Source organism: Zeugodacus cucurbitae, chromosome 4, assembly GCF_028554725.1.
Source record: "Zeugodacus cucurbitae isolate PBARC_wt_2022May chromosome 4, idZeuCucr1.2, whole genome shotgun sequence".
Taxonomy (NCBI): Eukaryota; Metazoa; Arthropoda; class Insecta; order Diptera; family Tephritidae; genus Zeugodacus; species Zeugodacus cucurbitae.
The window spans coordinates 2803237-2815561 of NC_071669.1; the positions used below are offsets into that span (position 1 = coordinate 2803237).

The 12325-nt window shown below is 33.0% G+C and overlaps 1 protein-coding gene across 1 annotated transcript; it reads right to left on the reverse strand.

Annotated features, from left to right (window-relative positions):
• Positions 1–4549: 4549 nt before the first annotated feature.
• On the reverse strand, positions 4550–6698 carry LOC105219667 (uncharacterized). The gene is made up of 4 exons (XM_011195993.3): positions 6513–6698; positions 6312–6447; positions 6089–6242; positions 4550–6024 (listed from the first exon to the last, which is right to left on the reverse strand). Exons 1-4 carry the CDS (start codon positions 6513–6515, stop codon positions 5532–5534), a joined length of 786 nt encoding a protein of 261 aa, XP_011194295.1. The 5' UTR covers positions 6516–6698; the 3' UTR covers positions 4550–5531.
• Positions 6699–12325: the final 5627 nt, after the last annotated feature.

A 12325-nucleotide genomic window follows, 5' to 3' on the forward strand; every position in this document is an offset into this window, starting at 1 on the left:
ATAATTCAAAGACTTAACCGTCGTACTTAAAATGAAAAATAGACTTATAAATATCATCTATAGGTTCTGATTTCAAAACCCCGATTGAGACAAAGTTAGATATCTGCTAACCCTAAAGCGCGCAGTCCAAGAAAATTATTATTCTTTCGAACACGTCTGTATATTTCTTTCTGCTGTCCACTACTTCTTTTTTTACCATAGGTATACCAAAATCTTAATGGATATATACCATATTGAGCCGTGATTGCTCAAAGCATGTTTTATTGGAACCTCTGCATTATATTCTACTTTATTTAGGAACACTTCTGAATTGCTATTACTGGAATCCATTACTTTTATATTTCTCTTTCTCTACTGGGTACTTCAAGTGCATTCCATGCTATACTTTAAAATCACAATATTAACTTCTATATATCTAGGTATGTATCTATATTTGTATATATGTATGTTTATCTCTAATATCAAATATTTCATTAAGTGAAAATTCCAAGGGCTTCTTTCATTTATTAAAAATAGCAAATATTTAATCAATTGTTGCATTCCATTTCCACTTACAATGTTTGCTAAAGTATAAATTACAACAACAACAATAAAATATAAAATAAAGATATGAGTGTGAATGCATATACACAGCCCTTTTACTCTAGTATTTTCTGTATCTGAAGTTGACTAATGCAATCAAGTCTTCCACAAACTATTAAAAGTGATATCAAGAAATTCACTTAGAATAAATCTTAAAAGTGTGATGAAATTGTATTACTAAGCATTAGTAATAAATTGTCATACCATAAATTTATTCACCGCAAATTGAAAGTAGATAGAATGTTGATCTGAAAATATATTTTTTACAACTGTGATTTCTAAAAATCACTAATAATTTAAGAACCTTCTTCGTCATTGAAATGAAATAAATGGAATGGACCAAGGCACTCCTGCTGGTAGAAGTTGAAGAAGAGGGTCCACTTCGTTGGAAAGACCAGGTGGAGAAGGACCTGGCTTCACTTGGTATCACCAATAGGCGCCAAATAGCAAGAAGGAAGAGCGAGTGCTGCGCTGTTGTAAACTCGACTATGACCGGTGTCTATGTCAGTTAAGAAGAAGATACTCTAAATATGAGAATATTATATCATCGCATATATCAAATAATTATCAACAAAAAGTAACTCGGCTGTGTATTTCACCAAACTATTTTTTTCGAGAGATTGAGTCCTAAATAAAAAATGCGAATACTCCTTTTTCGAAGTTAGCATAGAATATCAAAATATTTGAATTCGCTGTTCGAAAAAAGGCTTACTGAAAATTTATTAATAATTAATTACAGTATGTATACAAAAAAAAAAACAAAAATATGCATATAAACTACCTTTCCCTGTTATTAAAATGATGGAAATGTTGCATTTTCGAAAAAAATAAAAGCTTCATATTTCGAAAAATATTAGTCTAATTTTTGAAATATTTCTAAAATAATAAATCAAACTAAATATAACCACTTCAGAGAAAAAATCATAATCACTTTATTTGAAAAATAATAAAGAACTCTTAATAACTCATAATCACTTCAGAGAGCTTTAAAAATGTATCTATCTTCAATATCAGAGAACTGACAAGAAAATTAAATATAAAGGTTTTTTGAAAATATCACAACTAATCACTTCAAACAAATTGCAAACCTTTCCGAATCCCACAAAACCACACACTATCATAAACAAATTTCAAAATAATTGCTACCAAATAAAATTATCAACCATTCACTTAATTCAGCACCCTTCCCTCCCCTCAGCATAAATAAAATCCACAAAATTCTCCGTTTTAAGTTTACTTTTATTTTTTTTTTCTGCTTTTATTTTTGATTTTACAATTTTTTTGTGCTTTTTTCTAAGTTTTATATAAAAAATGAACACAAAATATATCACAGCTACTTATCACAATTTATCATGAATCCAAATGATCAGAGCAAAACCAAAAATTAGCCGCTTAATATACCAGAGTAGAATATATTACAGCGAGAAATTTTCAGTTTCTTTCCAACTTTTAGTTTCACGATAAACACGCGTAAAATATCACAGTCAACCAGATGCTTACAAGCTAGCATTTCAAAATAACTTAAACACCAATTAAAAGCATTTGGGTGCTATTGTGTATTTGAGTGGTCAAAGGTTGCAAGCAAACGCTTTATTCAAAAATATCACTGCCGTGTCCGCGTTACTGCCAGCGAGTTGGGATTGCAGCCGGTTGTGTCAGCTATTTCGGGCGACCTGCGGGGAAAGATTGTGAAAAATAAAATTATGACACAGCTGAGTTATGACTGAATGCAGTGTGACGAAAAGGAATATAATAGAAATTTAGCGAATGTGTTGCTTGTGTTTGATTTATTATTATTATTTATATTCGAGGCATTAGATGACGTGTTATTAGAAGAATATTATTTGTATATTTTTATTTAATTTATATTTTTTATTTATTATTTAATATATATTTTTTTTAAATTTTTATTATTTAATGTTATCGCATATTAAATCAAAATGATTAATTTTTAAGCGATTTAATATTGCAGCACACATAAATTGCAAAAAAAAAATATAATAGAACTTAACATGAGCATGAAAACAAATAAATTTTAATAAATCAAAAAAAGAATTTACAGTTGAACTTCCATAATTCGAAATTCTATAACTTGACGTTCTCCATAACTCGAACTCGAACTTAGGAATAGAAGTCAAATTTCATACAAATTAACTTCCATAACTCGAATTCTCTTTAACTTTAAATCGAATTTTTTTTGTGTATTCTGTTGATACGAGTTGGGGAAGTTCAACTGTATTAGCACAAATTTACTTTAAACTTTCTAGTTATACTTTCGATATCAAAAATTATAATTTAAAGAACTGATACCAAATTTAACAATTTATTTCTTTTATAAAAATAAAAAAAAATGATTGGTAAACATTAAAATCATTTTTATTTTCTTTTTTGAATTCTACTATTCTTCAAAAATTTATATTTTATTATTTATTATTTTATTTATTTATAAAAGTATCAATCTAAATTACATACTTTTGAAACCAACTTTCAATTTAACTTTATTTTAATTTATTTATTTTAATTATTATTATTTTCCTTGGTTTTTTTTCAAAAATTATTATTTATAAAAATCGCAATAAAAATATTAATTATTATGTACTTTTCACCATTTAGTTACTTTTTTATATTTTATAAATTCAAAATTATTTTATATTTAAGATTTATTATAAAAGTATCAATTTGAATTTATTACTTTAGAAACCAGATTTCATATAACTTTATACTTATTTACTTTTTTAACTTATTTACTTTGTTACATTTTATTGCTTTATTTTGTTTTCTCTTAGATCCATTTATTTTTTATTTGATTTTATATTTTATTTAATTTTTTCTAACAAAAAATGTTTAATTTAATTTTTTTTTTATATTTTATAAATTCAAAATTGTTATTTATTTAATATTTTTATAGAACCTTCAATCAAAATTTCTTACTTAAAAAACAAAACCTGCATTTAACTTTATTTTTATTTATTTACTATGTTTCATTTCAATATTTTATTTTGTTTTATCCCATATTATTTTATTTCTTATATCATTTTATGCTTTTTCTTATTTTTTTCTATCAAAACATTTTAATTTTTTTTTATCCTGTAAATATTTTTAAATAGTTTAATTTCATTTATTTTATTTTTTATTTATTTCTGTAAATTATTATTATTCGTTCTATTTCATTTCTTAATAATTTTTTTTTTTTTACTTTTTCTATCAACACATTTTGAAATAATTTTTAAAAATTATTTAAATTCATTTCCTCAAATTAATATTTTCATATTTCAATTTAATATTTCATATTTATCGTATTAATATTATATTATAATATTTCTTTTATTTTGTTGTATAATTTGTAATTTTTTCTTCAATAAATTTATTACAAATTTTATAGAATTTATTTTAATTTTCCAATTTTATTTGTTTTTTTTTTTTTTTAATCTATTTTATCAATTTTGATTTTTATCCACAATAAATTTATTATAAATTTAATATAAATCATTTTTATTTTTAATAAATTTATATATTTAATAATTTCCTTTCAATTCCCTCATGTTTTTGCAATTTTCACAAATTTCCATTACAATCATTTCGCACACACTCAGAAATAATAAATAATAGTTAATTGTGTAGCTTACCGTCTGTGTAACTTGGCCGTTGCCTAACTGTGCACATTGACCAGCTCCGTTACTGTGCAGCTTTGCAATTTTTTCCATAAGCTCAGCGCAGCTCTTCCGCTCACAGCACTAACGACGGACACAACTTGTGCTTAGCGACATAAATCATAAATCATTGAAAATTTTTAGGAAAATCTCAACCAACCGTATAAGTTGGTAATTCAAAAAATAAAATATCACAGCTATTTCGTAGCGATTTGCACGAAAAAAATTTCGATCGACTTATTTATGTTTATGACATACAATCATTTTCGACATGTTTTTTGTATTTTTGTTAATTCGTTTTCGTTCGCTGTAGTACTCTAAAATAGAATTTACGCAATTTTCCCTCTAGCTGTTCTATACGAAAAATTTACGTAAATTTCCTCCAACCGAATTGCTCATGACTGAACAATCCAGTGGCTATTCACTTTTTCCCTATTTTCGTTGTACACTGTTACGGTGCTTTATATCGACTAAACCCAAAAGTGTACAAAATTTCCACAGCTACTCATAAATATTGTATTTTTATAGTGGAGGTTCCTATTCGCACACTTTTCTACAGCTATAGCATTAAAAATATCCACATTTTATTTGCTTTTTGAACCGAAACTCACTCATGCTCAGTCACAAGACTATGACTTGCACTCAGCACACACTCAATGTAGAAAATACTCATAATTAGTGTGGCAGTTGAAGCCGAAGGTGTGTGTAGTATAGTATTTAGTGCAAGTAGTCATTTTTGAAATCTATGTATGTGCTTTCGTTCTTCGAGCAAATGTTGGCAATGAGCAAAGAGTACGCTCTTCTTTATTTTATTGGCACCCGATTTTGGCTGTGCACTCTGCAAGCGTTTTTCTCACTCAACCAAACTCAAAGTGCGTAGTGTTTATGGAACGAGTTTCGGTGCAGTCTTCGCACATATTTACTACATTATATACACACACCTTTTATATACAAAAGTAAGTATATAAAGCAGAAATTGACTGTTCAGAACCGGCCTGCGACTGCGGTACGAACAGCTGTTTGTGCACTGAGCGACCAGCAGTAACAGGCCCCTTTTCTGCATACACAAAATTGAAGAGAATATAGAGCGCAAATTGCAGACTGGCAAAACAGGTATAGAAGTGTATATACATATATATAATATATGTATTAAACTAGCAGGACAGTTATATATCTACCATGTACTTTTTCACTTCTCCACACAGCCTTTATTTTAACATATAAAAGTTATTACTTGCAAGTAGAAAGCAACAAAAAAAAACTTAAATTCCTACATTACATTTTATCAGCTAATTATGACTACGACGTACTACTATTAAGCGAGCACCGCGTCTTTTGTTTATACGCCTTAACCCGTTCGAACACATGCGAGATAATGTGCAACTTCGCGTCTTCCTGTTCATCTTCCGGCAATTCGGCCAGCTTAATACCGATCATGCGATAGAAAGCTTCGTTTTTATCATCCGACGCATTTGTCGACCGCTGCTTGAGCAAGAATTCCACACGCTTCGTAAAAGTTGCGAATTTTTCTTGCAAATCGCCAAATTGCGTTGGCACATCCGGTACTTGTAACTTCGGTGGCACGAAAGATTCGGCGGTGGTGACTTCAAACGGTACTTCGCCATCATCATTACAATCCATATCTGGCATGGACATGAGCGATTCCTCAGCCTCTTCGCTGGACTCATATTTGGGTAGTTTCGCGTCGTAGGTGTCTTCATAGGAAATGTTTTGTATGAAATCGTGTTCGTCAGCTTCATTAGTGTTGGCATCGTTCTTCTTCAACTTGTAACTGGAAAATGTAGCATGAATATTAGATATTGCACTTAGTGAGATATATTTTTTTAGTGTCTCACATTCTAGGTTTAATATGTGGTTTTAGAAACTTTAAGTATGCGTGTAGTGTCCAGTTCTTATCATAACCCGTCAGTGGTTTATTCGCGCCTATTTTGGCAATCAATTTCACATAACGATCCCTTATCGCACGCCAGCGGGCGGCACATTCTTCGGCTGTGCATAATATTATAATTATTATATATTCTGAATATATATGTAATTTCAAAAATTTGTTTTATTTACCCGTTGTTTCGAAAATAGCGGCGACCTGATCCCAACCTTTCTTGCGTAACGACGTATTTCGATAGCCAGTTAAGTCCTTCACATAGAAATATGGACGAATTTTCACCTCTTGTATCAATTTGAAATCGTCTATAACCTGCAATTCATGATCATTATGTATAAAATCATCATTTTACTATATAAACAATGACTTCCACTCACCATTTTGGAAAACTCTCTCCACTTTTACACACTTATAGAACAAGGGGCACACGTTTTGTCGTAGCAACGCTTCAGAAACAACTAGATTGTTTCCGTTTTCATGCGTTTCACTTACGAAAGCGCACGTTTCAGTAGCACACGAACGGAGAGCGTACAAAATAATCGCAACAACCAGCGTAGCAGCGTCGCATTGAAACGCGCTCAGCTGCTTGTAACGTTTGCATAAGGAACGCTCTCTCTCTCTCCCTCTCTGCGTGCGTCATACGCTCTCAGTAATGGCGCGCTCTTTGTCACGTTGACATAAAATGGTATACGTATGAGTGTTTCTTTCTTCGATAATATTGTAATTTATAAAGTAATCATTCAAGTAATTGTTTGTAGCAGTAAAAGTAATCAAGTCACTTATCTCAAAATCGCGTTTGAATTCAAAATTAGTGCACTAATTCAAGGGCATATACATAAATATGTTTATCAATTTCATTACTACCCAGCTGATACTCTCTCTTTTACTTCTGACGCAATCTTTAACCCTTGTGTGGGCACGCTCTTAATTTTTTCTTGCGGAAAGCTGCGAACGAACGTGTGAAACAAGCTTTTTTAACGAATGATGCTTGAATGAAATGCCTTAAGTCTCGGTTTTGATTAAAAAAGAAGGGAGAATAGCATGGTTTTTTGGTAGATGAAGAAAGGAACTCAATTTGATTAGATTTTCAGGAGTTAAATTTTAGAAAATTTATTTTTTGATTCAAAAAAATGTTTGTCCACATTAAACAGGTTTTTGAAGTAGAGTTGTAATTTCAATTTTTATACTCTCGCAACAAATTTGCTACGAGAGTATTATAGTTTTGTCCACATAACGGTTGGTTGTAAGTCCTAAAACTAAATGAGTTATATATAGGGTTATATATATCAAAATGATCAGGGTGACGAGAAAAGTTCAAATCCGGATGTCTGTCTGTCCGTCTGTCCGTCCGTGCAAGCTGTAACTTGAGTAAAAATTGAGATATCTTAATGAAACTTGGAACACGTATTCCTTGGCACCATAAGAAGGTTAAGTTCGAAGCGGAATCGGACCACTGCCACACCCACAAAATGGCGAAAACCGAAAACACATAAAGAGCTATAACTAAGCCATAAATAAAGTTCTGAAAATAAAATTTGGAACATATGATCATGCATTAGTAAGGGGCACATTTGGATGTAATTTTTTTTGGAAAAGTGGGCGTGACCCCGCCCCCAAATAGGTTTTTTTTGTATATATCTTGCAAACCAATAAACCTATATAAACCAAACTTTCTGAATTCGTTTCGTTTAGCCGTTTCCTTATACAGTGCAAAAATGAAAGAAATCGGATAATAACCACGCCCACCTCCCATACAAAGGTTAGGTTGAAAATGACTAAAAGTGCGTTAACTCACTAACGAGAAGCGTCAGAAACAACACATTTGACATAAAAAATGGCAGAAGGAAGCTGCACTGAGATTTTTTTACAAAATGTAAAATGGGCGTGGCATCGCCCACTTATGGGTCAAAAACCATATCTCAAGAACTACTCGACAGATGTCAATGAAATTCGGTATATAATATTTTCTTGACACCCTGATGACACTGGTGGAATATGGGCGAAATCGGTTCACAACTACACCTACTTCCCATATAACTCAATTTAGAATTTTATCTGATTTCTTCACTTTATAAGATATACATAAGGAACTAATGAAGATAGCGAAATAATACTTTACAAAAATACCGTATTTGAGCTGTGACATCACTTGTGGAAAAATTGTCAAAATCGGACCATAACTTTTCAAGGCCCCTGATATCAAACATGAAGAACTCAGTGCCTAAGGGTAATTTTTCACCGAAAATAGAGGTAAGTCTCTAAATAAATTGCGAGAGTATAAAATGTTCGGTTGCACGCGAACTTAGCCTTTCCTTACTTGTTTTTATATATTCTCCAATTGTATAGTACTCGCATATTGCCATTGTCTTCACAAAATTGTCTCGTGTAAGCGATGAGTAAAAGAGCAGAGCGCCAATACTCGCCGAGTACACTGCTGCGCGAGTACGAGTTTCGCAACGACAATTATACCCCTTGCATATCCGCATCGTCGGTAGAACTTCGTTATACTCATTTATTAATCGTCAGCGCAACAAAGTACGAGTACGATGCCGGAGAGTGCTCACGCGCTAAATTTTATGTGTTCAATAGTTCAGTGAGTAAGTGATGGTTACTTGGGCATATTGTGTGTAAGGAATTTCACGCGGTGTTCTTTCTAATTTACTCAGACTTGCATTGCAATGCAAATGCAAGTTTTACAAAAGATTAAGAGTGGCGTTTACCAAGCCATTGATATAGCGGGTAAAAGCGATATCTGGGGTTACTTTAGGAAAATCGTTGACACCAGCACACAGGAAAGCGTACCGTATGTGATCTGTAGTAATTGTGATAAAATATTTAAATTTGGCAAAGGTGCTAGCTCCTCAAATCTAAAGAAACATGTCTGCTATAAACGGCAAATATCTGAAAAAAGCGCTAGCAGCACAACAATTCCGAAGAAACGTAAACGCTATAAACGGCGTTTATCCGCAGAAAACGATGCAGAGCCGATGATGAAGCTGTCGCTTGTTAGCGTCAGCGAACAAATGCACGAAGACGTTTTAGAGCACTGTGTGCGTTACATTTGCCGAGATCTGCAATCACCGGCTGCCGTGAATGGTAGCGGCTTCAAAGAGTTGGCGCGTTGCTTGGTCGAAGTTGGTGTCAAACTCGGCACTGTCAACTTTACAATTGAGCATATACTACCACAAGCCGACACAATCGCTAGCCGATTACAGAGTTTACATGTGAGTGAGCGTGAAACGTTTGTGGACAGTTTGCGGCCAATTATCGAAAGAGGTTTGTAGATTATAGATTACAGTTAATATTGTGTTAAAGACAGTTGAACTGTGACTGAAACTTTAACCGTAATTTCAAATATTTTTTAAGGTATGTGTGCCGGTACTCTGAACATATGGACGAATCACAAACAGCAAAGAAGTTTTGCTATTTTAACAGTACATTACATCGATGCGGAGTGGCAACTTCAGCGGTAAGTACTGATTTCCAACTGTTATATTCTTTCAAATATAATATAATTATTTAAATTTTCAGTCAAATTTTATGCACCACAGAAGTGGAATACTGCGAAGAGAGCGCGGCTGTAATGCAGCGTACCGCAGAGCATATTATTGCTGCCATAGAAGCAAAATTTGACGAACTTAACTTGGAAAGAGATTTGCTAGAGAAAATTAGCTTTGCGACGGATCAGGGTTCGAACATGACTAGAGCTTTACTAAATCGTAAAACAAACTGTAATACACAACTGTTAAACACTATACTGCAGCATGCCTTCGACAAAGAAACACTACAGATTTATGCGCCGCACGTTTTGGATTTGTTAAGGAAGTGTCAAAACCTTTCAGGAATCTTTACTGTAGAAGAATGCACTACGGACTGGCGCGAAATGTTCGACACGTTGCACCGCATGTGCGAGAGTTTTAGCGCGATTAAAGATAATCTGGAAGAAACGGGCGTAACACAAGATTTGAACAGTATAGAAAGAAACTTACTCGAGCGTATAATTAACTTTTTGGAACCATTTAAGACCCTAACAACACTGCTAGAAGTGGAGAAAGTCCCCACTATACAGCTGGTGCTATTACATATGCACGTGCTCAAAGAAAAATTAATGAAATTGCGCAATGAAGAGAGTAATCATGAAATGCGCTACATAATCGCCAACTGTTTGGAAAACATATTCGATGCAGAATATATGCCACATACGATACACAAGATTGCCGCCTTCTTATGGCCGAAATATAAGCAAATGCGTTATCTAAACGAAACGCAGCGTGCGGAAGTTTATGAATTGATTAACAGAGCGCTCAACGAAATGACAGAGAACACGCAGACAGCGCCTTCCATTGATACACCCGCTATAGGTGGTAAGATGCGGTCATCGTTGGATGATGACATACTCTCGAAATATGAAGATGTGCACTTTACGGCGCACAATCAGCCACAAAGCCAGTTAACTGCACAGATTGAAATGTATCAAAATGCTTGTTATACGGAAAGTAATGTACTGCATTGGTGGAAGTGTCATGGCGATGAGTTTCCATTGCTGGCGAAGTTGGCACGAACATATCTATGCATACCAGCCACGAGCACGGCAAGCGAGCGTTGCTTTAGTACGGCTAATCGTCTCTTAGAAGAGCAAAGCTCTAGCTTGGTGGTGGGAAATCTGGATGCAATATTATTTTTACATTCGAAACTAAATTAAATTTATTTTTATACCCTGAACAGGGTATATTAAGTGTGACACGAAGTTTGTAACACCCAGGAGGAAGTGTCGGAGGCCCTATAAAGTGCATATATAAATGAACAGTATGTTGAACTGAGTCGATTTAGCCATGTCCGTCTGTCTGTCTGTATATATGTATACGAACTAGTACTTCAGTTTTTAAGATATCGTTTTGAAATTTTGCAGATGTTATTTTCTCTTCAAGAAGCTGCTCATTTATCGGAACTGCCGATATCGGACCACTATATCATATAGCTGCCATACAAACTGAACGATGGGAATGAAGCGCTTGTATGGAAAACTTCCGCATTTTACTACATTTCTTCACGAAATTTGGTGTGAGTTATTGTTCATAGAAATAAGTTAATCTCCGAAAAAATTGTTCAGATAGGTTCACTTTAGCATATAGCTGCCATACAAACTGAACGATCGGAATCAAGGGCTTGTATGGAAAACTTCCGCATTTTACTACATATCTTCACGAAATTGGGTGTGAGTTATTGTTCATAGAAATAATTTAATCTCCGAAAAAATTGTTCAGATAGGTTCACTATAGCATATAGCTGCCATACAAACTGAACGATCGGAATCAAGGGCTTGTATGGAAAACTTCCGCATTTTGCTACATATCTTCACGAAATTTTTCTTACTTACTTTATCTTACGTCTTTAGATTTGCTTAAACACATAGTTACTAAAAGAAATGCATCTGTGAAGGGTATATTAGCTTCGGTACAGCCGAAGTTGACGTTTTTTCTTGTTTTGTATTAATTTTGTATGCTGAAAGCATAGATTTTTGAAATAAACTGATGCCATTCGGTAAACTCTAAAGGAGTAACATAGATACTCATTCCGAACACTAACGACCTTTTATGATCAACTTTTAATAACATATGTATGTACGAGGTGTGTTCAAAAAATAACGGGAATTTTTATTTTTTTTAGAAGCGGCTGTAGGGACTTGTACATCAACATAATGAAAAAATCTACAATCTCTCGAAATTTCAAAATTCCCGTTATTTTTTGAACACCTGTCATATGTGGTTTTTTGATGGCTGGTTCAGTAGGTAGTGAATTTTAGATGTTCACCGATTCGAAACACACATTTTTTAACTTTTAAAATCTCTTGAAAACCTGGAATAACCTAACTGTTACTTTCGGATTAGAAGAAATTTTTGCTTGAATTTGATGATTTTTAAGTGGTCCGTTAAAAAATATTAATTGAAATATTCTACAACAAAATCTATAACTTCATCATATATACTTTTGAAAGCCGCACTTACCTTATTTATGGTTTTTGAAATCTCTGATGATCCAAAACTTGTTTGACTGACTTTAAAATATATTCAGTTTCCAAAACCAAAGTTGCATGATGAGTTTTTAGAAAATAGTTGGGTGAAAAGTGAAAATCAAACCCATATCGTTGCAATATTTGATTTTTCAGCTTAAATTTGAGGTTATGTTAATG

Bases quoted from the DNA above. Each gene is read 5' to 3' on its own strand.
- LOC105219667 (XM_011195993.3), bottom strand. The intron at 6,243-6,311 runs GTAAATAAAACA...TATTATGCACAG, and splicing joins CGCTATTTTCGAAACAACGG to CCGAAGAATGTGCCGCCCGC. The intron at 6,025-6,088 runs GTGAGACACTAA...TACATTTTCCAG, and splicing joins CCACATATTAAACCTAGAAT to TTACAAGTTGAAGAAGAACG.